At 58.5% G+C, this 25,186-nt stretch overlaps 1 protein-coding gene across 2 annotated transcripts in view; it reads left to right on the top strand.

The window, feature by feature from the left end:
* EXT2 (exostosin glycosyltransferase 2) overlaps positions 1–25,186 on the top strand; it is a 105,913-nt gene that overhangs the window by 7,661 nt on the left and 73,066 nt on the right. For both annotated transcript variants that reach the window (XM_054161415.1, XM_054161414.1), the window contains exons 3-6: positions 2,425–2,541; positions 14,316–14,511; positions 22,013–22,152; positions 23,337–23,430. In XM_054161415.1, coding sequence (XP_054017390.1) covers positions 2,425–2,541; positions 14,316–14,511; positions 22,013–22,152; positions 23,337–23,430 — 547 coding nt within the window. The remainder of the gene's footprint in view (positions 1–2,424; positions 2,542–14,315; positions 14,512–22,012; positions 22,153–23,336; positions 23,431–25,186) is intronic.

Genomic DNA, 25,186 nt, shown 5'->3' with positions numbered 1-25,186 from the left:
ACTGGCAGGGGGCTGGCACTGGATGAGCTTTAAGGTCCCTTCCAGCCCAACCCACTGTGTGATTCCTTTTGCAGAGCTGCTCCACAGCTGTAGAGCCAAAGCTGGGAAGTGAGGTCCTCCTTGTGGTGCCTCAGGTGATGGACTGGGCCTTGCACAGCCTGGCAGGAGGCTGCTCCTGCTGATGGCAGCTGGGCAGACAGAGAGCACACAGCAGCTGGGGCACTTGCTGGGCAGAAGCCCAGGGTGGCAGGGGCTGGAAGGGAGCCCTGGAGCTCAGCCAGTGCAGCCCCAGCAGGAGACTGGGTGACTAAGGACCCACAGCTGTAAAGCAGAGAGAAGCTGCTGAGGAGCAGGCTCCCTCCCCTCTGCTGAGCTGTCCCTAGGAGCAGCTCAAGAGTTAACAGCACTCCTCTCCCCCTGGCCTGCGGAAGGGGAAGGCTGTGTGGAGCTGCTGCAGTGGTGTTGGTTCCCCCTGGGCTGCTTTAGGTGGAGCTCTGCCTGCCCCACAGCTGCTTGCTCAGGGCTGATGAGGTGCTCTCATGTTTGCACTGCATCCAATCAAACCAACCTGCTTGCACTTCCCCAGCTAGGGGCTGTGGCTGTGGGGGGGTTAGAAGAAGAGGAGGGGGATGAAGTGCCAGAACAGCAACACCTGGGCCAGTTTGTTTTCCCTCCCTGCTTGCAGTGCTGTTAATGTCATGGAACCAATAAGGCTGGAAAAGGCCTCAGAGATGTCACAGAACCACAGGGTGCTGGAGGGTGAAAGGGGCCTCTGAAGGGCCCTGAGTGCAAGCCCCTGCAGGGAGCAGGGACAGCTTCAGCTGGAGCAGGTGGCTCTAGCTCCTGACCTGGGACTGAACACCCCCAAGCTCCCTCAGCTGCTCCTCCCCAGCCCTGCTCCAGACCCTTCCCCAGCTTTGTTGCCCTTCTCTGGCCTGCTCCAGCTCTCCAGTGTCCTGCTGGGAGTGAGGGGCCCAGAGCTGCAGCCAGGATTCAAGGTGTGGCCTCACCAGTGCCAAGCACAGGAGGACAGTCCCTGCCCTGCTCCTGCTGGCCACACTCTTGCTGCCCCAAGCCAGGATGCTGGTGGCCTTCTTGGCCAGCTGGCTGTGGACTGAGCCCTGCAGCTCTTGCTGTCCTGTTTCCTGTTAGTGCCATCAGTTGAAGGTGCAGGTGCAAATAGCTCCATTTGATTTCCTTACTACATTCTCTGAGTGGTTTGGGCTGGAAGGGACCTGAGAGATCAGCTGGCTCCAATCCCCCTGCCATGGGCAGGGACACCTCCTGCTAGGACTTCCCCAGCCTGGCTTTGAGTCCTTCCAGGCTTGGAGCATCCACAGTTTCCCTGAGCAGCCTGTTGCAGTGCCTCACTCCTGTCCTGGGGAAGAGTCTCACCCTACTGTCTCATCTAAACCCAGCTCCTTCTAGTTTGAAGCCATCACCTCTTGTCCTGTCCTTGCAGGGCTTTGTAAAACCCAGGGTCAGCCCCTGCAGTGCTCCAGGCCTAGGGAAGAGCTGAAGAGCTGCCCAGAAGAGAAAGCCCTGGGGGGTGCTGGTTGGCAGCTGGGTGAGGATGAGGCAGCAGTGTGCCCCTTCCACTAGAGCAGGCTGCCTGAGGCCTGGGAATCGGAGTCACAGAGCTGTTAGGGTTGGAAGGGACCTCAAGGATCAGCCAATCTCAGTCTCCCCACTTCTAGTTTTGCTCCATCCCCCCCAGTCCTATCCCTCCCTGACAGCCTCAGAAGTCCCTCCCCAGCTTTCATGGAGCCCCCTGCAGCTCCTGGAAGGCCACAATGAGGTCTCCTGGGAGCCTTCTCCTCTCCAGCCTGCACAACCCCAACTCTCTCAGGCTGTCTCCAGAGCAGAGCAGCTCCAGCCCTCTGCTTCTCCTTGTGGCCCTTCTCTGGACACCTTCCAGCCCCTCCAGAGCCTTCCTGGCACAGAGGCTGCAGAGCTGGCCCCAGAGCTCCAGGGGAGGTCTCAGCAGAGTGGAGCAGAGGGGCAGAATCCCCTCCCTCAACCTGCTGCCTGTGCAGTCAGTGTGAGCTGCCTGCACCTGGCCTTGTAGCTGAAGTGCAGTTTGTCCCCATGACTTTGAGAGCTGGCCTGTGCCTTGTTCTAGTGCAGGCATGGGGGAATGTGTGGGGCAGGATGAATAGTGAGGCACTGGTTGCTCTCTTTGGGGTGGGCACAGCCTGTGTGAGCTGCCAGCAATGCAAACAGGAGCCCAGAACTGCACAGGAAATGCCCGTGGCAAAAGCTGGGGAGGGCTGGGGGAGAGCTTAGCCTCAGTGCATGCAGGGGGGCTTGGGAGTGGAGGGTCCTTTAGGTCTCTTCCAACTCAGACAATTCCATGCTCCTCTGCCCCTTCCTGGGTGTTGTGGTGCTGCCAGCCAGCCAAGCCTGCTGCCTTTTGTTTTCCAGGGCTCTGCTTGCAGGGGGAGGCTTCTCCACGTGGACCTACCGGCAGGGCTACGACGTCAGCATCCCGGTGTACAGCCCCCTGGCTGGGGAGGTGGAGCTGCCAGAGAGACCCCCAGGGTAAGGCAAGGCCCCATGCAGCCAGCACTGCACTCCCAGGGGCATGTTTCACCCAGGGGCTGGGGAAACACAAATGGACCTACTGACTTGGGTGGAGGTGTGCAGGCTGGAGAGGAGAAGGCTCCCAGGAGACCTCATTGTGGCCTTCCAGGATCTGCAGGGGGCTCCAGGAAAGCTGGGGAGGGACTTTGGGAGGGGGACAGGGAGGGATAGGACTGGGGGGGATGGAGCAGAACTAGAAGTGGGGAGATTGAGATTGGCTGTGAGGAAGAAGTTGTTGCCCAGGAGGGTGGTGAGAGCCTGGCACAGGCTGCCCAGGGAGGTGGTGGCAGCCTCCTGCCTGGAGGTGTTTGCAGCCAGGCTGGAGGTGGCTGTGAGCAAGCTGCTGTGGTGTGAGGTGTCCCTGCCCATGGCAGGGGGCTGGGGCTGGCTGAGCCTTGAGCTCCCTTCCAACCCTGCCAGCTCTGTGGCTCTGTGATGGCCCTTGGGTCATGTTGGAAGTGTTGCTTTCAATAGCTGCTGCTGCTGCTCCAAGGTGTGTTAATGCTAATCATGGAATCATTTCAGCTGGAAAAGGCCTTTGAGATCCTAGAATCATAGAGTTGTTTGGGTTGGAAAAATCCTCTAAGGACATCCAGTGCACCCATCAACCCCACACCACCATGGCCACCAAACCATGTCACCAGGTGCCATGGCCACAGGGGTGTGACTCCACCACCTCCCTGGGCAGCCTGCTCCAATCCCTGACCATTCTTGCAGCAAAGAAACTGTTCCTCATCTCCAGCCTAAGCCTCCCCTGGCACAATTTCAGGCCTTTCCTCTCATTCCATCCCCTGATACTAGGGAGCAGAGCCCAAGCCCCACCTGGCTCCAGCCTCCTGTCAGGGAGCTGCAGAGAGCAATGAGGTTTCCCCTCAGCCTTCTCCAGCCTGAACCCCCCCCAGCTCCCTCAGCTGCTCCTCCCCAGCCCTGTTCCCCAGCCCCTTCCCCAGCTCTGTTGCCCTTCTCTGGACCTGTTCCAGCCTCTCAGAGTCCTTCTAGGAGTGAGGGACCCAAACCTGAGCCCAGTGCTTGAGGGGTGGCCTCAGCAGTGCCAGGCACAGGGGGACAATCCCTGCCCTGCTCTTGCTGATCCAGGCCAGGCTGCTGGTGGCCTTCTTGGCCCCCTGGGCACACTGCAGCCTCATCTTCAGCTGCTGTCACCCAGCACCCCCAGCTCCTTTCCTTCAGGGCAGTTTGCAGCCACCCTGCCCCAAGCCTGGGGCATCCATGGGGCTGTTGTGAGCCAAGTGCAGGACCTTGGTCCTCATCCCATTGGTCCTGGCCTATTTTTCCAGCCTGTCCTGATCCCTCTGTGGAGCCTCCCTGCCATCCAGCAGATCAGTGCTGCTTCTGTGTGGTGAAGGGACAGCTCTGGGGAGAGCTGGTGGCCTTTCAGCCCTCAAAGGAGGCAGTCAGAGAGCTGGGTTCAGGCTTGTGAGCAAGGGCCCTGTTGTGACAGGACAAGGTGGGGGTGGCTTGAGCTGAAAGAGGGAGATTCAGACTGGAGGGAAGGAAGGCATTTTTCACAGTGAGGGTAGGGGGCAGCCCTGGCCCAGGTTGCCCAGAGAGGTGGCAGAAGGCCCATCCCTGAAACCATTGCAGAGTGCTGATTTGTTGATGGCAACAGTTAGACCCAGAGCTTTCTTCTTCCTTTATCCCAAAGGAATGAAGTGAGACATGAACACAGACATGAACACCACCCTGCCCTCCCAGCTGGGGCTGCAGCAGGACAGTGGGACACAAAGCCCCAGCCACAGCAGGGCTTGTAATGAGCCATTAAGAGAAGGCCTTTAAAGTGGTGCTGTGCCTAATCTGTTCACATCTTCAGAACCAAGGGGAGGTGGAAGCCTGCAAGATGTGGCTGAGTTGATTCTGGGAGCCTGCTCCTTGAATCGCTCAGGAGATTCTTACTGACTCAGCTGAAAGCTGTGGCTGGAGCAAGGTCTTACTTAGCTCTGGTGGGGATTAAAAGCAGGCTGAGGCAGGGAGGGTGAAGGTTGTATCCACTTAGTGAAGATGAAGTCTGAAACTGTAGGTGCTTTCTATTTCTTCTTCTGCCAATGTCCTGTGAAGAGCAGGAGTCCCTCAGGTTGAAAGCTGTGACTGAGAATGTGCTGCCCCTGTGGGGGACACAGAGTTCCTCTGCTGCAGCTTCCCCTCTGGTGAGGGCAATGCTCTTGCTCTTGGCTGCTCCAAGGAAGGTGCTGCAGGAGAAAATGCTCAGGCTCCCAGCATGGCTGGGGTTGGAAGGGACCTCTGGGGATCATCCACTCTAAGCCCCTGCTAAAGCAGGGCACCCACAGCAGCTTGCCCAGGAGCACAATGGCCAGGGGGGATTGGAAGCTCTCTACACCAGGAGACTCCACAACCTCTCTGGGCAGCCTGCTCCAGGCCTCCAGCACCCTCACAGCAAAGAATTTTCTCCTCCTGTTCAGATGGAACCTCCTGGGTTCCACTTTGTGCCCACTGCCCCTTGTGCTGTCCCTGGGCACCACTGAGCAGAGCCTGGCCCCAGCCTCTTGCCCCCCACAGCTCCTTCAGCTCTTGCTGAGCATTGCTCAGCTCCCTTCTGGGGCTGCTCTGCTGCAGGCTCTCAGCCCCAGGGCTCTCAGCCTTTGCTGCTCCCAGAGCTGCTCCAGGCTCCTCAGCATCTTCAAGACCCCTCCCTGGGCTCTCTCCAGTAGTTCCCTTTCTCTCTTGAACTGGGGGCCCCCAACTGGACCCAGCTGTGGATTCTCCAGTTCAGAGTGGAGGGGGAGGAGAACCTCCCTCGGCCTGCTGGCCACACTCTTCTGAATGCCCCTTGGAGGCCTTGGCCCACGAGGGCACATTGCTGGCTGATGGTGCACTTGTCCAGCAGCCCTCCCAGGTGCTTCTGTGCAGAGCTGCTTGCTTGTTCTGCAGCAGGTTTGCTGTGCCCTCAGCAGTGGTTTGCTGTGCCCTCAGCAGTGGTTTGCTGTGCCCTCAGCAGTGGTTTGCTGTGCCCTCAGCAGTGGTTTGCTGTGCCCTCAGCAGTGGTTTGCTGTGCCCTCAGCAGTGGTTTGCTGTGCCCTCAGCAGTGGTTTGCTGTGCCCTCAGCAGTGGTTTGCTGTGCCCTCAGCAGTGGTTTGCTGTGCCCTCAGCAGTGGTTTGCTGTGCCCTCAGCAGTGGTTTGCTGTGCCCTCAGCAGTGGTTTGCTGTGCCCTCAGCAGTGGTTTGCTCTGCCCTCAGCAGTGGTTTGCTGTGCCCTCAGCAGTGGTTTGCTCTGCCCTCAGCAGTGGTTTGCTGTGCCCTCAGCAGTGGTTTGCTGTGCCCTCAGCAGTGGTTTGCTGTGCCCTCAGCAGTGGTTTGCTGTGCCCTCAGCAGTGGTTTGCTGTGCCCTCAGCAGTGGTTTGCTGTGCCCTCAGCAGTGGTTTGCTGTGCCCTCAGCAGTGGTTTGCTGTGCCCTCAGCAGTGGTTTGCTGTGCCCTCAGCAGTGGTTTGCTGTGCCCTCAGCAGTGGTTTGCTCTGCCCTCAGCAGTGGTTTGCTCTGCCCTCAGCAGTGGTTTGCTGTGCCCTCAGCAGTGGTTTGCTGTGCCCTCAGCAGTGGTTTGCTGTGCCCTCAGCAGTGGTTTGCTGTGCCCTCAGCAGTGGTTTGCTGTGCCCTCAGCAGTGGTTTGCTGTGCCCTCAGCAGTGGTTTGCTCTGCCCTCAGCAGTGGTTTGCTCTGCCCTCAGCAGTGCTTTGCTCTGCCCTCAGCAGTGGTTTGCTCTGCCCTCAGCAGTGGTTTGCTGTGCCCTCAGCAGTGCTTTGCTGTGCCCTCAGCAGTGGTTTGCTGTGCCCTCAGCAGTGGTTTGCTGTGCCCTCAGCAGTGTTGCTGTGCCCTCAGCAGTGGTTTGCTGTGCCCTCAGCAGTGGTTTGCTCTGCCCTCAGCAGTGGTTTGCTGTGCCCTCAGCAGTGGTTTGCTCTGCCCTCAGCAGTGCTTTGCTGTGCCCTCAGCAGTGGTTTGCTGTGCCCTCAGCAGTGGTTTGCTGTGCCCTCAGCAGTGGTTTGCTGTGCCCTCAGCAGTGGTTTGCTGTGCCCTCAGCAGTGGTTTGCTGTGCCCTCAGCAGTGTTGCTGTGCCCTCAGCAGTGGTTTGCTGTGCCCTCAGCAGTGGTTTGCTGTGCCCTCAGCAGTGGTTTGCTCTGCCCTCAGCAGTGGTTTGCTGTGCCCTCAGCAGTGGTTTGCTCTGCCCTCAGCAGTGGTTTGCTGTGCCCTCAGCAGTGGTTTGCTCTGCCCTCAGCAGTGGTTTGCTGTGCCCTCAGCAGTGGTTTGCTGTGCCCTCAGCAGTGGTTTGCTCTGCCCTCAGCAGTGCTTTGCTCTGCCCTCAGCAGTGGTTTGCTCTGCCCTCAGCAGTGGTTTGCTGTGCCCTCAGCAGTGCTTTGCTGTGCCCTCAGCAGTGGTTTGCTGTGCCCTCAGCAGTGGTTTGCTGTGCCCTCAGCAGTGTTGCTGTGCCCTCAGCAGTGGTTTGCTGTGCCCTCAGCAGTGGTTTGCTCTGCCCTCAGCAGTGGTTTGCTGTGCCCTCAGCAGTGGTTTGCTCTGCCCTCAGCAGTGCTTTGCTGTGCCCTCAGCAGTGGTTTGCTGTGCCCTCAGCAGTGGTTTGCTGTGCCCTCAGCAGTGGTTTGCTGTGCCCTCAGCAGTGGTTTGCTGTGCCCTCAGCAGTGGTTTGCTGTGCCCTCAGCAGTGTTGCTGTGCCCTCAGCAGTGGTTTGCTGTGCCCTCAGCAGTGGTTTGCTGTGCCCTCAGCAGTGGTTTGCTCTGCCCTCAGCCTTCGCCCTGCTCGCGCTGCTGCCGCGGCTGCCTCGGCCTGGCCTGAGCCCCAATTGATTCTCCACAGATCTCAAGTGTTGGTGCAGTGTGCCACAGGCTGAAAGCATGCTTTGTGCCTTGGTGTCTGCAGAGCAGGAGGGTGATGATAGGCTTCAGCATGCATGGGGCAGGGAGGTGCAGTGGTGTGGCTCCCGTCTGTGCAGGCAGCTGTCTGCTCTGGGGCTGGGTGACGCAGCCTGCTGTGTGGGAGCTGCTGCTGCTGCTCTTGGCTCTCTGCTCAGCTTCATGCTCTCCAGCTCTGGGGGTTTGTGTGGGGAGCAGGGTTCCATCTGGGGGTAGCAGTGAGCTGGGGTAATTAGAATGGTTTGGGCTGGAAGGGACCTTAAGGATCACGTAGTGCCATGGGCAGGGACGCCTTCTGCTAGCCCACATCCAGCCTGGCCTGGGACACTTCCAGGCCTGGAGCCTCCACAGCTGCCCTGGGCAGCCTGTTGCAGTGCCTCACCACCCTCCTGGTGAAGAATTCCTTCCTAATGCCTAATCTAAACCCAGCTTCTTCCAGTGTGAGGCCATCACCCCTTCTGTCACTCCATGCCTGTGCAAGAAGCCCCTCTCCAGCTCTCCTGTAGCCCTCCTCTCATCCTGGCAGGCAGCTCTGAGGTGCCCCTGGAGTCTTCTCTTCTCCAGGCTGAGCAATCCCAACTCTTTCAGCCTTTGAAATGCATTGGATTGCTTCATGGAGGAGGAGTGTGACAGGGAAGGGCTCAGTGCTCAGCCTTCAGCCTGACTTTGTTCCAGTGCTCTGCTGCTTGTTCCCTGGGAGCTGGGCTGTGCTTGCTTTCCCAGCAAGGTTTGGCAGCTGGCTTTTGAGTGGCACAGCATGGTGACACAACACAAAGGTTTGGTTTAAACATCTGCAGAAGCAAACCTGCAGGCTTCTGGCATGGTTCACCTGCAGCTACTGCCCTGTCTCAAGGCACATCCCTCTGACAGAGCTGACCTGAGGGGGGTTGGTTTGTTCAGGGGAGCTTTAGGTTGGGCATCAGGGGGAAAATTCATTCCCTGGAAGTGCTGTCCAGACCCTGGGCCAGGCTGTCCAGTGCAGTGCTGGAGTCCTCAGCCCTGGAGGGACTGAAAAGCTCTGGGAGTGGCATGGTCAGTGGTGACCTGGCAGTGCTGGGTGCCCATCCCTGGAGGCATTAAAAGCTGTGTGGCTGTGGTGCTGAGGGATCACAGTCTCACAGAATCACCAAGGCTGGAAGAGACCTCAAAGATCATCAAGTCCAACCTGGCACCACAGACCTCATGACTAGACCATGGCACCAAGTGCCACATCCAATCCCCTCTTGAACACCCCCAGGGATGGGGACTCCACCACCTCCCTGGGCAGCACATCCCAATGGCTAACAACTCTCTCTGGGAAGAACTTTCTCCTCACCTCCAGGCTAAACCTCCCCTGGCACAGCTTGAGACTGTGTCCTCTTGTTCTGCTGCTGGTTGCCTGGGAGAAGAGACCAACCCCCACCTGGCTACAACCTCCCTTCAGGTAGCTGTAGAGAGCAATGAGGTCACCCCTGAGCCTCCTCTTCTGCAGGCTAAGCAACCCCAGCTCCCTCAGCCTCTCCTCCCAGGGCTGTGCCCCAGACCCCTCCCCAGCCTTGTTGCCCTTCTCTGGACACCTTCAAGTCTCTCAATGTCCTTCTTAAACTGAGGAGCCCAGAACTGGACACAGGACTCAAGGTGTGGCCTCAGCAGTGCTGAGCACAGGGCACAATGACCTCCCTGCTCCTGCTGGCCACACTGCTCCTGATGCAGGCCAGGATGCCCTTGGCCTTCTTGGCCCCCTGGGCACACTGCTGGCTCATGTTTAGGCAGCTGTCAATCAGCACCTCCAGGTCCCTCTCTGTTTGGCAGCTCTCAGCCACTCTGACCCCAGCCTGTAGCTCTGCCTGGGGTTGCTGTGGCCAAAGTGCAGCCCCTGGCACTTGGCCTTGTTGAATGCCATCCTGTTGGCCTCTGCCCAGCTGTCCAGCCTGGCAAGGTCCCTCTGCAGAGCCCTTCTGCCCTCTAAGAGCTCAGCTCCTGCCCCCACATTCACTGATGACTGACTCCATCCCCTCCTCCAGATGATCAATGAAGATATTGAGCAGGCTGGGGCCCAGCACTGATCCCTGGGGCACACCACTGGTGCCTGGCTGCCAGCTGGCTGTGGCACCATTCACCACCACTCTCTGGGCTCAGCCTCCAGCGGATCCCCTCCGGGTAGCAGTGAGCTGGCAGTGCTGGGTGCCCATCCCTGGAGGGGTTAAAAGCTGTGTGGCTGTGGTGCTGAGGGATGTGGGTAGCAGTGAGCTGGCAGTGCTGGGTGCCCATCCCTGGAGGGGTTAAAAGCTGTGTGGCTGTGGTGCTGAGGGATGTGGGTAGCAGTGGGCTGGCAGTTCTGGATCAATGGTTGGACTGCCTGGGTGCCCCTCAAGGCCCTTCCCAGCCTGAATAATTGTGCCTCTATGACTCTATGTGAAATCTGCCTGTGCTGCACATGTTCTGAAGAGCTGCTGGTGGCAGCTGAAGGCTTGGGGCAAGAAGGTGTTTAACAAAGGAGCCCTGGGTAGATTTTTGTGGTGGTGTTTTTAACTGCAGCAGCTAAAGTGAGCAGCATGGAAATGAGTGGGAGAGCTGAGAGGGGCAGCAGAGGAGCTGTGGCTGTTGAAGGGGGGGGCCTGGGTGTGGGCTTGGAGCTGCAGGTTTCACACAGCACCGTGTGGAGCAGAACTGCAGCCCCCAGGGCAGCCCTTGGGTCTCCCTGGCAGGTGCTGGCTGTGTTTTCCCTTTAGTGGGGGGTGGTCTGACTCTGCTCACCCCTTTTGAAAGGAAGACAAACTAGCTAAGAACCAGGGGAAGGAGGATCTGGTGTGCTGGGAGAGCAGTGAGAGCCTCCTTTGCAGCTGGGTGCCTCTTTGTTTGCCTCCAGCGTTAAGGAGGCCTTCAAAACCCTGCAGTGTCAAGGCTCAGTTTAAACAGCCAAGTGTTTGGAACCCAGCATCCCAAGGCTCAGTTTCAACAGCCAAGTGTTTGGAACCCAGCATCCCAAGGCTCAGTTTCAACAGCCAAGGGTTTGGAACCCAGCATCCCAAGGCTCAGTTTCAACAGCCAAGGGTTTGGAACCCAGCATCCCAAGGCTCAGTTTCAACAGCCAAGGGTTTGGAACCCAGCATCCCAAGGCTCAGTTTCAACAGCCAAGTGTTTGGAACCCAGCATCCCAAGGCTCAGTTTCAACAGCCAAGGGTTTGGAACCCAGCATCCCAAGGCTCAGTTTAAACAGCCAAGGGTTTGGAACCCAGCATCCCAAGGCTCAGTTTCAACAGCCAAGGGTTTGGAACCCAGCATCCCAAGGCTCAGTTTCAACAGCCAAGGGTTTGGAACCCAGCATCCCAAGGCTCAGTTTAAACAGCCAAGGGTTTGGAACCCAGCATCCCAAGGCTCAGTTTAAACAGCCAAGGGTTTGGAACCCAGCATCCCAAGGCTCAGTTTCAACAGCCAAGGGTTTGGAACCCAGCATCCCAAGGCTCAGTTTAAACAGCCAAGTGTTTGGAACCCAGCATCCCAAGGCTCAGTTTCAACAGCCAAGGGTTTGGAACCCAGCATCCCAAGGCTCAGTTTCAACAGCCAAGTGTTTGGAACCCAGCATCCCAAGGCTCAGTTTCAACAGCCAAGGGTTTGGAACCCAGCATCCCAAGGCTCAGTTTAAACAGCCAAGGGTTTGGGACCCAGCATCCCAAGGCTCAGTTTCAACAGCCAAGGGTTTGGAACCCAGCATCCCAAGGCTCAGTTTCAACAGCCAAGGGTTTGGAACCCAGCATCCCAAGGCTCAGTTTCAACAGCCAAGGGTTTGGAACCCAGCATCCCAAGGCTCAGTTTCAACAGCCAAGGGTTTGGAACCCAGCATCCCAAGGCTCAGTTTCAACAGCCAAGGGTTTGGAACCCAGCATCCCAAGGCTCAGTTTCAACAGCCAAGGGTTTGGAACCCAGCATCCCAAGGCTCAGTTTCAACAGCCAAGGGTTTGGAACCCAGCATCCCAAGGCTCAGTTTCAACAGCCAAGGGTTTGGAACCCAGCATCCCAAGGCTCAGTTTAAACAGCCAAGGGTTTGGAACCCAGCATCCCAAGGCTCAGTTTCAACAGCCAAGGGTTTGGAACCCAGCATCCCAAGGCTCAGTTTCAACAGCCAAGGGTTTGGAACCCAGCATCCCAAGGCTCAGTTTAAACAGCCAAGGGTTTGGAACCCAGCATCCCAAGGCTCAGTTTAAACAGCCAAGGGTTTGGAACCCAGCATCCCAAGGCTCAGTTTCAACAGCCAAGGGTTTGGAACCCAGCATCCCAAGGCTCAGTTTAAACAGCCAAGTGTTTGGAACCCAGCATCCCAAGGCTCAGTTTCAACAGCCAAGGGTTTGGAACCCAGCATCCCAAGGCTCAGTTTCAACAGCCAAGTGTTTGGAACCCAGCATCCCAAGGCTCAGTTTCAACAGCCAAGGGTTTGGAACCCAGCATCCCAAGGCTCAGTTTAAACAGCCAAGGGTTTGGGACCCAGCATCCCAAGGCTCAGTTTCAACAGCCAAGTGTTTGGAACCCAGCATCCCAAGGCTCAGTTTCAACAGCCAAGGGTTTGGAACCCAGCATCCCAAGGCTCAGTTTCAACAGCCAAGGGTTTGGAACCCAGCATCCCAAGACTCAGTTTCAACAGCCAAGTGTTTGGAACCCAGCATCCCAAGGCTCAGTTTCAACAGCCAAGGGTTTGGAACCCAGCATCCCAAGGCTCAGTTTAAACAGCCAAGGGTTTGGAACCCAGCATCCCAAGGCTCAGTTTCAACAGCCAAGGGTTTGGAACCCAGCATCCCAAGGCTCAGTTTCAACAGCCAAGGGTTTGGAACCCAGCATCCCAAGGCTCAGTTTAAACAGCCAAGGGTTTGGAACCCAGCATCCCAAGGCTCAGTTTAAACAGCCAAGGGTTTGGGACCCAGCATCCCAAGGCTCAGTTTAAACAGCCAAGTGTTTGGAACCCAGCATCCCAAGGCTCAGTTTAAACAGCCAAGTGTTTGGAACCCAGCATCCCAAGGCTCAGTTTAAACAGCCAAGGGTTTGGAACCCAGCATCCCAAGGCTCAGTTTAAACAGCCAAGGGTTTGGGACCCAGCATCCCAAGGCTCAGTTTCAACAGCCAAGGGTTTGGAACCCAGCATCCCAAGGCTCAGTTTAAACAGCCAAGGGTTTGGAACCCAGCATCCCAAGGCTCAGTTTAAACAGCCAAGGGTTTGGGACCCAGCATCCCAAGGCTCAGTTTCAACAGCCAAGGGTTTGGAACCCAGCATCCCAAGGCTCAGTTTCAACAGCCAAGGGTTTGGAACCCAGCATCCCGAGGCTCAGTTTCAACAGCCAAGGGTTTGGGACCCAGCATCCCAAGGCTCAGTTTCAACAGCCAAGGGTTTGGAACCCAGCATCCCAAGGCTCAGTTTCAACAGCCAAGGGTTTGGAACCCAGCATCCCAAGGCTCAGTTTCAACAGCCAAGGGTTTGGAACCCAGCATCCCAAGGCTCAGTTTCAACAGCCAAGGGTTTGGAACCCAGCATCCCAAGGCTCAGTTTCAACAGCCAAGGGTTTGGAACCCAGCATCCCAAGGCTCAGTTTCAACAGCCAAGGGTTTGGAACCCAGCATCCCAAGGCTCAGTTTCAACAGCCAAGGGTTTGGAACCCAGCATCCCAAGGCTCAGTTTAAACAGCCAAGTGTTTGGAACCCAGCATCCCATAATCCCAGTGCTGGGGGGGTTGGAAGAGGCCTCTGGAGCTCACCCAGTCCAACCCCCTGCCAAAGCAGGGCACCCACAGCAGCTTGCCCAGGAGCTCAATGGCCAGGGGGGGTTGGAAGCTCTCCACACCAGGAGACTCCACAACCTCTCTGGGCAGCCTGCTCCAGGCCTCCAGCACCCTCACAACAAAGAAGTTTCTCCTCCTGTTCAGGTGGAACCTCCTGGGTTCCACTTTGTGCCCACTGCCCCTTGTCCTGTCCCTGGGCACCACTGAGCAGAGCCTGGCCCCAGCCTCTTGCCCCTCACCCTTTATCTCCTGCTGAGCATTGCTCAGCTCCCCTCTTCTGGGCCTCCACAGAGGGAGCTGGCCAGGCTGGACAGCTGAGCAAGGCCAGGGGGGAGAGGTTCAACAAGTGCTGGTCCTGACGTGGCCCACAACAGCCCTGTGAATGCTTCAGGGCTCGGGGCAGGGGGGCTGGAAACTGCCTCATGGGAAAGGACCTGGGGGTGCTGAAGACGAGCCAGGAGGTGGCCAAGGAGGCCAGCAGCAGCCTGGCCTGGGTGAGGCCAGCAGGAGGGGGGCAGTGCTGGTGCCCCTGTGCTCAGTACTGCTGAGACAGGGCTTGCATTCCGGGGCCCTCCCTCCAAGAAGAGCACAGAGGGGCTGCTGCAGCTCCAGAGGAGGGCAAGGAAGCTGGGGAGGGGTGTGGAGAGCAGGGCTGCTGAGGAGCAGCTGAGGGAGCTGGGGGTGTTCAGCCTGGAGGAAAGGAGGCTGAGGGGAGACCTCATTGCCCCCCACAGCTCTGTGCGAGGAGGCTGGAGCCAGCGGGGGGCTGCTCTCCTCTCCCAAGCAGCAAGTGACAGGATGAGAGGAAAGGGCCTCAGGGTGCAGCAGGGGAGGTTTGGGTTGGGTATTAGCAGAAAACCTCTCACTGAAGGGGTTCCCAGAGCCTGAACCAGGCTGCCAGGGGAGCGATGGACTCGCAGCCCCGAGGGCATCGACCGGCGGCAGCGTGGTGGCGCTGAGGCCCACGGGGCCTGGCACCGGCCTCGGGCAGGGCCGGAGGGCCTTGCAGGGCCTTGCCAGCCCTGCCCAGCCCTGCCCACCCAGCCAGGGCGGTGCCAGGGCGCCCCTGCAGCTCCTCACCCCGCTGTCGGCTTCTCAGTCCCCGCAGGTACCTGCTGCTGTCGTCGCAGCCGGCGCTGCACCCCGAGTACCGCGCCGAGCTGGAGGCGCTGCAGGCCCAGGCCCAGGGCAAGCTCCTGCTGCTGGACAGGTGCTCAAACCTCTCCCAGGGGGTGCCTGCCGCCCGCAAGCGCTGCCACAAGGACCGGCTCTATGACTACCCTCAGGTCCTGCAGGTGAGGCTCTTCCTCCTCCACCCTCCTCTTCCCCTCGGCTCTGGGCCGTGGGGCCGCTCCTGGCCGGCGCTGCCAGGGGGGTCCCTGGCTGTGGGTGGTGTCCTGGCTGTCTTCTGGAAGTGCCTGGTTGGGGAGCTTGGATGTGGCATCCTGCCTGGGTTCCTAAGAGAGTCACCAAGGCTCTGGATGGCCTCACAGCCTTCAGGTGTCTCAGCCAAGGCTCCCAGTTTGGTACCATCAGCAACCTTGCTGAGCAGGCTCTGTTCCCTCCTCAGTGTCACTGATGAAGATGTTGAACAGCTGCCTTGGGCAGCAGTGGATGCATCACAGGGGCGGGCAAAGGGCTGTCCAAACACAGCCCTGGGTGTGCCCTTCCCTCATGTCACCCCTGGGAGATGCCTGAGGATCCTGCTGCCTGCTGTCTCTACCTAGGCAAGGGTCAGGGCTGGGTGGGCCACCAGATGAGAGCCAGAGGCTCTCTGCCTGCCCAAAGGGAAGGAGGGAGAGAGACTGCTGGGCTGGGCAAGAAACTGAGCCAGCTGGGATGGAGAGAAGAACAGCCCAATGGAACAGGGACCAAGAGACACAAACCAACGTGGAGCCCAGCCCCTGATGGCAATGGTGGCACCACTGGCACCACTGGTGCTGGGGAGGCACTGGGGGAGTCCCAGACTGGACTCAGAGACAGATGGGAGCTGGGAGCTGGATTCTGGAGCTGGAGGTAGGAAGGTGTGGATTGAGATCAAAGGCAGAACAGAGTCCCCCAGGGGCAGCAGGCAGTGAGGAAGAGACCTGAGCCTGGTGCTCCCTCAGCTGCCTCCTGAAGAAGCCATCCCTGGATGCAGTCCCTTGCTGGGCAGTTGAGGGTCACCTGTCCTGCCTGCTCCTCCCCACAGCTGCCCCCTCTGCCATCCTGCACCCCAGGCTGGGGCACAAGCTGTGGCACTGCCCTCGGTCTGCAGAGGAGCAAGGCTCAGGCAGAGCCTTTCTGCAGCCCAGCCCTTGGCAGGAGCTCTCCCCATGGGCTTCTGCCTGCTAGAGGCAGCCCCTGGCTGTGCCCAGCTGCCCTGAGCTTCAGCAAGTGCTCAGTGGGCAGAGAAGTCACAGCCCTGAGCAGGATTAGTTTTGTCCTAGTTCAGACCAGGACAAGGGCCAGGAAGGATGTACTCAAAACTGAGAAGCACCTCTGCAGTTTGGAAGCAGTTTGTGTTTCCCTAGCTCATGAGGTTGGTCCTGGTTGTCTCCTGGTAACCACATTCAACCTTGATAGGGAAGAAGCTGCCAAATCCAGCAGCAATGGGAGGAGAATCTTGAGGAGGTCACACAAATTTCTTAGTACTGAGGAAGAACATTGGAGTCTGCACCCTCCAGGATGGATTTCTCATGTAGGGAAGCCCAGGCCTTGCTGGGTAGAGCTGAGGACCAGAGAAAGGCTTTGGCAGCTGGAGGGGAGGTTCAACTGAGCCTCAAAGTGCTTGTCCCTGGATTTGTAGGGGGGAAGCAGAGAGCTGGTTAGATCACAGGGTGTTAGGGGTTGGAAGGGACCCAAAGACACAAAAGGCCCTGAGCAAGCTGATCCAGTCAGAGATCTGGATGTGTTCCTCTGTGACCTGTGCTAGGCTCTGATCCTGCTCTGGCAGAGGGTTGAACAGGATGACCTTTGAGAATCCCTTCTGATGCATTCTATCACAGGCTCACAGGATGTCAGGGCTTGAAAAGGACCCAAAGAGATCATTGAGTCCAAGCCCCTGCCAGAGCAGGAGCAGAGAACCCAGCACAGGGCACACAGGAACACATCCAGACAGGGCTGGGAAGGCTCCAGAGAAGGAGACTCCACAACCTCTCTGGGCAGCCTGCTCCAGGGCTCTGGGAGCCTCACAGGGCAGAAGTTCCTCCTCATGCTGAGCTGGAACCTCCTGGGCTGCAGTTTATATCCATTGCCCCTTGGCCTATCCCAGGGTGCAGCTGAGCAGAGCCTGTCCCTGTCCCCTCCCTCCTGACCCCCAGCCCTCAGCTATTGATAGCCATTGATCAGATCCCTCTCAGCCTTCTCCTCTGCAGACTGAACAGCCCCAGGGCTCTCAGCCTCTCCTCCCCAGGCAGTGCTGCAGTCCCTCAGTCATCCTCACAGCCTTCCCTTGGGCTCTCTCCAGTAGGTTGCTGTCCCAAGCACCCAGGTGGTTGGTGATAGGCCAAGGAAGGATGGCAGTGAGCAGGAACAGAGCAAGTTCCACCTCAGCATGAGGAGAAACTTCTGCACTGTAAGGGTGCTGGAGCCCCTGCCGCAGGCTGCCCAGGGGGGTTGTGGAGTCTCCTTCTCTGGAGACTGCCCAGCCCCAGCTGGATGCATTCCTGGGTGGCCTGCCCTAGGTGCTCCTGCTTTGGCAGGGGGGTGTTGGGCTCAGTGATCTCCAGAGGACCCTTCCCACCCCTACCACTCCAGGATTCTAGGGTTTAATGTGCAGCTCAGCAGTGAAAGGCCACAGAATTGGGGGGGGGGGGTGGGCAGTGAGGCTGGGGAGGGGTCTGGAGCACAGCCCTGTGAGGAGAGGCTGAGGGAGCTGGGGTTGCTTAGCCTGCAGAAGAGGAGGCTCAGGGGAGACCTTCTTGCTCTCTCCGACTCCCTGCAGGGAGGTTGTAGCCAGGTGGGGGTTGGGCTCTTCTCCCAGGCACCCAGCACCAGAACAAGAGGACACTGTCTCAAGCTGTGCCAGGGGAGGTTCAGGCTGGAGGTGAGGAGAAAGTTCTTCCCAGCAAGAGAGATTGGCCCTTGGGATGTGCTGCCCAGGGAGGTGCTGGAGTCCCCATCCCTGGAGGTGTTTAGGAAGAGCCTGGCTGAGGCCCTTGGAGCCATGGCTGAGTTGATCAGATGGTGCTGGGGGAGAAGTTGGGCTGGATGATCTCTGAGGCCTTTTCCAGCCTGGCTGGTTCTGTGCTTCCATGACTCTGATTCTGTGAGGTGACTGCCTGAACTGGGGGCCTTGTCAGTGTGCAGCTAGGCAAACATCTAGGTGATGAAATGTGTTGTGTGGCCTTGGCCCAGCTGGCAGAGTCCTTTTGATGTGTCAGTGAAACCTGGAGGGACATTCCCAGCCCCTGTGTCTCCTGGCAGCTCAGTGTCAGGGAGGTGCCTGGGCCCGGGGTGGAGTGAGTGATGCCACTCAGCTCTTGCTTGTGGCCACCAGCCTTCCCCTCCCCCCCTCTTGTGAGCCTCACCAAGGGCTGAGAGAACAGCAGACAAGCTGAGGGGAGGCCAAGGCTTCCCCCCCCTCCTGCTGTGTTTCATGGGGAATGTGTTTGAGATGCCTGCAGGAGGAGAGGGAGGAGAGGGAGCCAGGGGTCACCCTGGGTCTGAAACTGTCAGCCCCAAGGACCCAACATCTGCCTTGTTCCTTGGCACCTGCAGGCTGGGCTGCTGCAGGGCAGCAAGTCAGAGGGCATCCCTCCCTCTCTGTGCCCTGCTGGCTGGGAGGCTCCTGAGGCAGGGCACAGCTGGCAGCGCCCAGGCTGTTGCAGTGCTCTCCCCCTGCAGAGCCCTGCTGGGGCTGTGGAATGTCTGGCTGATAAGAGTGCTGGTGGGAGGAGAGGTATTTATAGGAACCTTTGTCTAGACAGGAAAAATGCTTATCTGGGCAGGGCAGCAGCTGTGGCCACATCTGGCCTGCTGCCTTTCCCTTTCCTTTGTCTTTTCTGCTCCTCCTTTCCCTCCTCCTCCAGACAGTCCCAGAGTCTCCTCCACCTGCTGGGGAGGGATCCAGCCAGGCAGTGGTTAAAGTGTTGTGGGGATTCTCTCTGCTCCTGCCATTCCCAGCACCCTTCTTCTTCTCTTCCTGCCTGGGAGTGTGGGGGGAGGAGAGCTGCAATTGCAGCTCATCACTTCCAGCCCTGCCTTTCTTTCCAGGCTTCCCACCAGCCAGGCTCTTGGGCTGCTAAATGCTTCCTGCTTGCAGGCCTCTCTTGGAGAAGGTTTGGAGAACTTTTGGGGTTGGAAGGCAGCTCCAGAGATCACCCAGTCCAAGCCCCCTGCCAGGGCAGAGCACCCAGGGCAGGGCACACAGAACACATCCAGGGGGGGTTGGAAAGGCTCCAGAGCAGACTCCACAGCCTCTCTGGGCAGCCTGCTCCAGGCTCCAGCACCCTCACAGGGACAAAGGTTTCCCTTCTGTTCCCCTGGCACCTCCTCTGCTCCAGCCTGCCCCCAGTGCCCCTTGTGCTGCCCTTGGCCATCCCTGAGCAGAGCCTGGCTCCAGCCCTGCACATCTTTATCCCCAGCACTGAGGGCAGCCCTCAGGCTGCTCTGCTCCCAGCCCCAGCTGCCTCAGCCTGTGCTCACAGGGAGATGTTCCACTGCCTGCAGCAGCTCTGTGCCTCTGGGCTGGATTCTCAAGCAGTTCCCTGAGGTCCTTGACCTGAGGGGTGCAGAGCTGGCCACATTACTCCAGCTGTGGCCTGAGCAGAGGGGGAGGATTTTCCAGGCTTGCCCTAGTCAGTGGGGCTTAGGGCAGCCCTGGGAGAGAAGTGCAGAGCCAGCAAAGCTCCTGTGCTGCCCAGTCCCTTTGATGCTTTGCTGCCCTGCTGAGCCTCCTGACTCTTCCTCAGGCCAGAGAGCTCAGGCAGGAGAAGCTTTCTTAGCTGTGGGAGCCCTTTCTCCACTTCATCATTGTTCTCTCTTAGACTTTAGGGATAATCCTGGCTTGGCCTTTATCCTCCCTGGTGCAGCTGGCCTCTGCATGCCTGTTGCAAGGGTTAGCAAAGTTCCTCAGTGGCAGCTGCAGTCCCTGCCTGCAGCCTGAGGCTCCTCTGCTGCAGTTTAAACTCAGGGCTGTTTGTTATCCATGGGGCAGCAATGTGCCCTGGGGGCCAAGAAGGCCAAGGGGGTCCTGGGCTGCATTCAGAGGAGTGTGGCCAGCAGAGCCAGGGAGGTTCTCCTCCCCCTCTGCTCTGCCCTGGGGAGACCTCACCTGGAAGATTGCATCCAGCTCTGGGCTCCCCAGTTCAGGAGGGACAGGGATCTGCTGGAGAGAGTCCAAGGGAGGCTCCAAGGATGCTGAAGGGACTGCAGCACTGCCTGGGGAGGAGAGGCTGAGAGCCCTGGGGCTGTTCAGTCTGCAGAGGAGAAGGCTGAGAGGGATCTGATCAATGTCTATCAATAGCTGAGGGCTGGGGGTCAGGAGGGAGGGGACAGGGACAGGCTCTGCTCAGCTGCACCCTGGGATAGGCCAAGGGGCAATGGATAGAAACTGCAGCCCAGGAGGTTCCAGCTCAACATGAGGAGGAACTTCTGCCCTGTGAGGGTCCCAGAGCCCTGGAGCAGGCTGCCCAGAGAGGTTGTGGAGTCTCCTTCTCTGGAGCCTTCCCAGCCCTGTCTGGATGTGTTCCTGTGTGCCCTGTGCTGGGTTCTCTGCTCCTGCTCTGGCAGGGGCTTGGACTCAATGATCTCTTTGGGTCCTTTTCAAGCCCTGACATCCTGTGAGCCTGTGATAGAATGCATCAGAAGGGATTCTCAAAGGTCATCCTGTTCAACCCTCTGCCAGAGCAGGATCAGAGCCTAGCACAGGTCACACAGGAACACATCCAGATCTCTGACTGGATCAGCTTGCTCAGGGCCTTTTGTGTCACAGACATAAGTGGATGATGTTCTTCCCCTCTCCAATGACTTTGAATAGCTCTGAAGCTTCCTTCAGCCCTCATCCCTCAGCCCTTCAGAGCAGGTAGCATTGGTGCAGTCAGTCTCTCCTTGCAGGTCATACCTCTGAGTTAAGGCATCATCATTGTTTCCCCCCTGGAGGTCATTGCCCAAGGCTGAACACTGCTCTGCCTGAGGAGAGTGAGGGATTGCTTCAGGTCTCTTGGATTGTGCTGTTTTATTTGCATTCCACTGGCTGGGTTGGTCTGTTCTTTACAGCTGCACAACAGCAGCTGAACATGAGCCAGCAGTGTGCCCAGGTGGCCAAGAAGGCCAAGGGCATCCTGGCCTGCATCAGGAACAGTGTGGCCAGCAGGAGCAGGGAGGTCATTGTGCCCTGTGCTCAGCACTGCTCAGGCCACACCTTGAGTCCTGTGTCCAGTTCTGGGCTCCTCAGGTTAGGAAAGAGGTTGAGCTGCTGGAAGGTGTCCAGAGAAGGGCAACAAAGCTGGGGAGGGGTCTGGAGCACAGCCCTGGGAGGAGAGGCTGAGGGAGCTGGGGTTGCTTAGCCTGGAGAAGAGGAGGCTCAGGGGACCTCAGTACCCACAGCAGCTTGCCCAGGAGCACAATGCCCAGGGGGGGTTGGAAGCTCTTCCCACAAGGAGACTCCACAACCTCTCTGGGCAGCCTGCTCCAGGCCTCCAGCACCCTCACAACAAAGAAGTTTCTCCTCACATTCAGATGGAACCTCCTGGGCTCCAGTTTGTGCTCATTGCCTCTTGTCCTGTCCCTGGGCACCACTGAGCAGAGTCTGACCCCAGCCTCTTGCCCCCCACAGCTCCTTCAGCTCTTGCTGAGCATTGCTCAGCTCCCCTCTGGGGCTGCTCTTCTGCAGGCTCTCAGCCCCAGGGCTCTCAGCCTTTGCTGCTCCCAGAGCTGCTCCAGGCCCCTCAGCAGCTCTGTATTTGCATTGGAGACTCTGCAGTAGTTGCCTTTCTCTCTTGAACTGGGGAGCCCAGACCTGCCCCCAGTCCTCCATCTGTGGCCTCAGTAGGGCAGAGTGGAGGGGAAGGAGAGCCTCCCTTGACCTGCTGGCCACACTCTCCTTCATGCAGCCCAGGAGACCATTGTCCTTCTTGGCCAGGACAACCCTCACAACAAAGAAGTTTCTCCTCCTGTTCAGATGGAACCTCCTGGGTTCCACTTTGTGCCCACTGCCCCTTGTCCTGTCCCTTGCTGGCTCATAATGCCCAGCTCTCAGCCTGTTACCCTGACCCTACATGATGATGGGGCTGGCAGAGCTGGTGAGCATGGTGTTCATTCTGCTCCTTGGCTCACCCAGGGACACACCACATGCTGCTGCACCTAGGAACAAGTTCCTTACCATGAGGTTAGTGGAACACTGGCACAGGCTGCCCAGGGAAGCAGTTGAGGCTCCTTCCCTGGAGATTTTCAGGATGGGGCTGGACAGGGCCCTGGGCAGCCTGCTCTGGCTGGGGAGGTCCCTGCTGGCTGCAGGGAGGCTGGGCTGGATGCCCTTTGGAGGTCCCTTCCAACCCAGACCATTCTGTGATGCTGTGAAAGGTTATTTGGTCCATCAGTGCTTCACCTCTGAGCCTCTGCAGACTGCTTTCTGCCTGGGTGCTGGGCCTGCTGTCTGTGGAGCTCCCAGGGCTGGGTGCAGGCCATGCTGCTTCCTTACCTCACCTCTGAGAACAGCAGCACAGCTGTCAAATGCCTTCTGCAGTTGGGTTTGGGACATCACTTCCTCCTGTGCCCTCTGCAGGGCTGAGCTGCCCTGGCCTGGGGGGACAGGCAGGGCGGCTCAGTGCCAGCCTCAACACCTCCTTGCTTTGCCTCCCCCTGTGCTGCCAGGAGTCCACCTTCTGCGTGGTGCTGCGTGGGGCCCGCCTGGGGCAGGCCGTGCTGAGCGACGTGCTGCAGGCTGGCTGTGTGCCTGTCATCATTGCTGACTCCTACATCCTGCCCTTCTCTGAGGTTCTGGACTGGAAGAGGTTGGTAGCCTGACTGGTGCCCCCCAGGCCCCTGCAGCAGGCACCTTGCTGCACGGGCTGGAAGCTGGGTGATGAGCGTGCTGGGGGTGGCAGGGGGCAGAGGGGAGAGGAGGGTTGCTGCAGGCTTGGCCCTTGGGACATTGGGCATCCAGCACAGTGAGAGAAGGAAAAGGAGGCAGAGCTGGCAGCATCTGGTTGTCCTGGAGCTGCTGGAGGAGCTCTCAGCCAGGCTTGCTTTGTTGCTTCAATTCCTTGAGGGCTGGGCTGGCTTCAGGCCTGGGGCAGGGTGGCTGCAAACTGCCCAGCAGAGAAACACCCTGGGGGTGGTGGTCAACAGTCAGCTGAAGGTGAGGCAGCAGTGTGCCCAGGGGGCCAAGAAAGCCACCAGCAGCCTGGCCTGGATCAGCAAGAGTGTGGGCAGCAGGAGCAGGGCAGGGATTGTCTTCCTGTGCCTGGCACTGCTGAGGCCACCCCTTGAATGCTGGGTTCAGGTTCAGGCCCCACACTCCAGGATGGACACTGAGCAGCTGGAGTGTGGCCAGAGAAGGGCAGGGAAGCTGGGGAAGGGGCTGGAGCACAGGGCTGGGGAGGAGCAGCTGAGGGAGCTGGGGGTGTTCAGCCTGAGGAAGAGGAGGCTGAGGGGAGACCTCATTGCTCTCTGCAGCTCCCTGAGAGGAGGCTGCAGCCAGGTGGAGGTCAGGTTGTTTCTAAGGCAGCAAGCAAGGAAACCAGAGGAAGCAGCCTCAGGTAGTGTCAGGGGAGGCCTAGGTTGGACATGAGGAACAACTTCTGCCCTGAACTGCTGGTCCAGCCCTGGACCAGGCTGGGAGGAGGGGGCTGGGGTGGGGAAGGAACTCAGGAGGGGCTGGGGAAGGAGGGAGGGGACCTGGGTGAGGGAGGGAGGGAGAAGGGAAGAGAGGAAGGAGGGAGGAGGGAAGGAAAGAAGGGAAGGAGGGGCCAGGGTGGGGAGGGAAGGAAGTGGCTGGGGGTGAGGAGGAAGTGCTGCAGAAGAATAAATGAGGGAGCAAACACTGCTGGTGTTTTCTAGCTGTGTCTTGTTAGGCTGGGGCAGGATACTGGGGTGGAGAAGCAGTTGGACATCTTCATGGAGAGCTTCTTTCTTCTCATCTTACTGTTTGGTTTGTGGCTTATCTGCTGCTGGGTTTGGTTTGTTTTGCCTGCAGGGCTTCTGTTGTCATCCCTGAGGAGAAGATGCATGAGATGTACAGCATCCTGCAGAGTGTGCCTCAGAGACAGGTTGAGGAGATGCAGAGGCAGGTGAGAGGCTGGCCTGTGCTGAGATGGGATTCACCAGGCTGTGGTTTGGGGTTGGAGGGGAGGTTCATCCAACTGGCTGTGAGAATGCAGAAGCAGCTGCTGTACCCTCCTGTGAGACCTGGAGCCTTCAGAGAGCCACAGAACTGGCAGGCTTGGAAGGGAGCTCAGGGCTCAGCCAGTCCCAACCCCCTGCCATGGGCAGGGACACCTCACACCACAGCAGGTTGCTCACAGCCACCTCCAGCCTGGCTGCAAACACCTCCAGGCAGGAGGCTTCCACCCTGGGCAACCTGTGCCAGGCTCTCACCACCCTCCTGGGCAACAACTTCTTCCTCACAGCCAATCTCAATCTCCCCACTTCTAGTTGTGCTCCATCCCCCCCAGTCCTGTCCCTCCCTGACACCCTCCAAAGTCCCTCCCCAGCTTTCCTGGAGCCCCCTGCAGATCCTGGAAGGCCACAATGAGGTCTCCTGGGAGCCTTCTCCTCTCCAGCCTGCACAGCCCCAACTCTCTCAGGCTGTCTCCAGAGCAGAGCAGCTCCAGCCCTCTGCTCCTCCTCATTCAACCCTCTCTCTTCATCCTCACCATTATCAGATCTTCTGGCAGAGGCAGTCAGGGACAGGATCAGGGCTGATGGCTTTCAGCTGGAAGAACCTGGATTTAGATTAGCCATTAGGAAGCAATTCTTCCCCATCAGAGTGGTGAGGCACTGCCACAGGCTGCCCTGACAAGCTGAGGAGGCTCCAGGCCTGAAAGTGCTCAAAGCCAGGCTGGATGTGGGCTTGAGCAACCTGGGCTAGGAGGAAGTCCATGGTAGGGGCCTTGGAACTTTGAGTTCACTCCCAGCCCAAACCATTCTGTGGTCTTGGAGCCAGGCTCTCTGCTGTGGTGCCCAATGGTAGCACAGAGGGTAACAGGCAAAGACTGGGACCCAAGGAGCTTCCATCTGAAGGTGAGGGAAAGCTCTTTGGTGTGAGGGTGCTGGAGGCCTGGAGCAGGCTGCCCAGGGAGGTTGTGTCTTCTACTTGCCTCCAGCTGATGCCAGCTCTTGCTGGTGAGCTTTGCTGCTCTGGATGCTGTCATTGGTTGCTTCAATCCTTCATCCTCAGCAGAAGAGAGCTTTTATTTGAGTGTGGATTTACTCTGTGAAGAGTGTGGTGGTCAGGTCAGGGGGCTGGGACTCAGCCATGTTCTTCTTGCAGTGGCTGGAAGAGGTAGGTGACAGCTTTTGGCCAGCAGGAAAGAGCTGCATTGAAGTATGAAGCAGGATCTGTCATCCTGGGCACTTTATTGACCAGGGAGATAGATTTGGTATGAATTGATGGGGAACTGAGATGTGGAGAATGTTAGAGCTAGGTCTGGAGGGGCAAAAATGAACTCTCAGCTGGCTTTTAAGGCCCCATGGGACTTCCAGAGTCCATTTTCTGCCAAGAATTGGGAAGGTAGCTTCCTGAGCTCCCCTTGCCCAGCCTCACTCCAGTCCTGTGTGTGCTCCTTGGAAAGTCAGCCCAGGATGTGGTTTGTCAGGGTGCAGCTGGCAGCTCTTGGGGAGAGCTCAGAGAGAGCTGCACAATGTGGGCTGCATCCAAGGCAGCATTGCCAGAGAGCCAGAGAGGTGATTCTGCCGCTCTGCTCTGCTCTGGGGAGACCTCACCTGCAGTGCTGGGGGCAGGGCTGGAGCCCTCAGCACAGCAAGGACCTGGAGCTGATGGAGAGGCTCCAGAGGAGGCCATGGGAATGCTCAGGGGGTTGGAGC

The sequence above is a fragment of the Dryobates pubescens genome, chromosome 5 (genome assembly GCF_014839835.1).
Source record: "Dryobates pubescens isolate bDryPub1 chromosome 5, bDryPub1.pri, whole genome shotgun sequence".
Classification (NCBI taxonomy): domain Eukaryota; kingdom Metazoa; phylum Chordata; class Aves; order Piciformes; family Picidae; genus Dryobates; species Dryobates pubescens.
The sequence above is the reverse complement of the archived record's forward strand: the minus strand, read 5'-3'. Positions and strand labels throughout refer to the sequence as shown.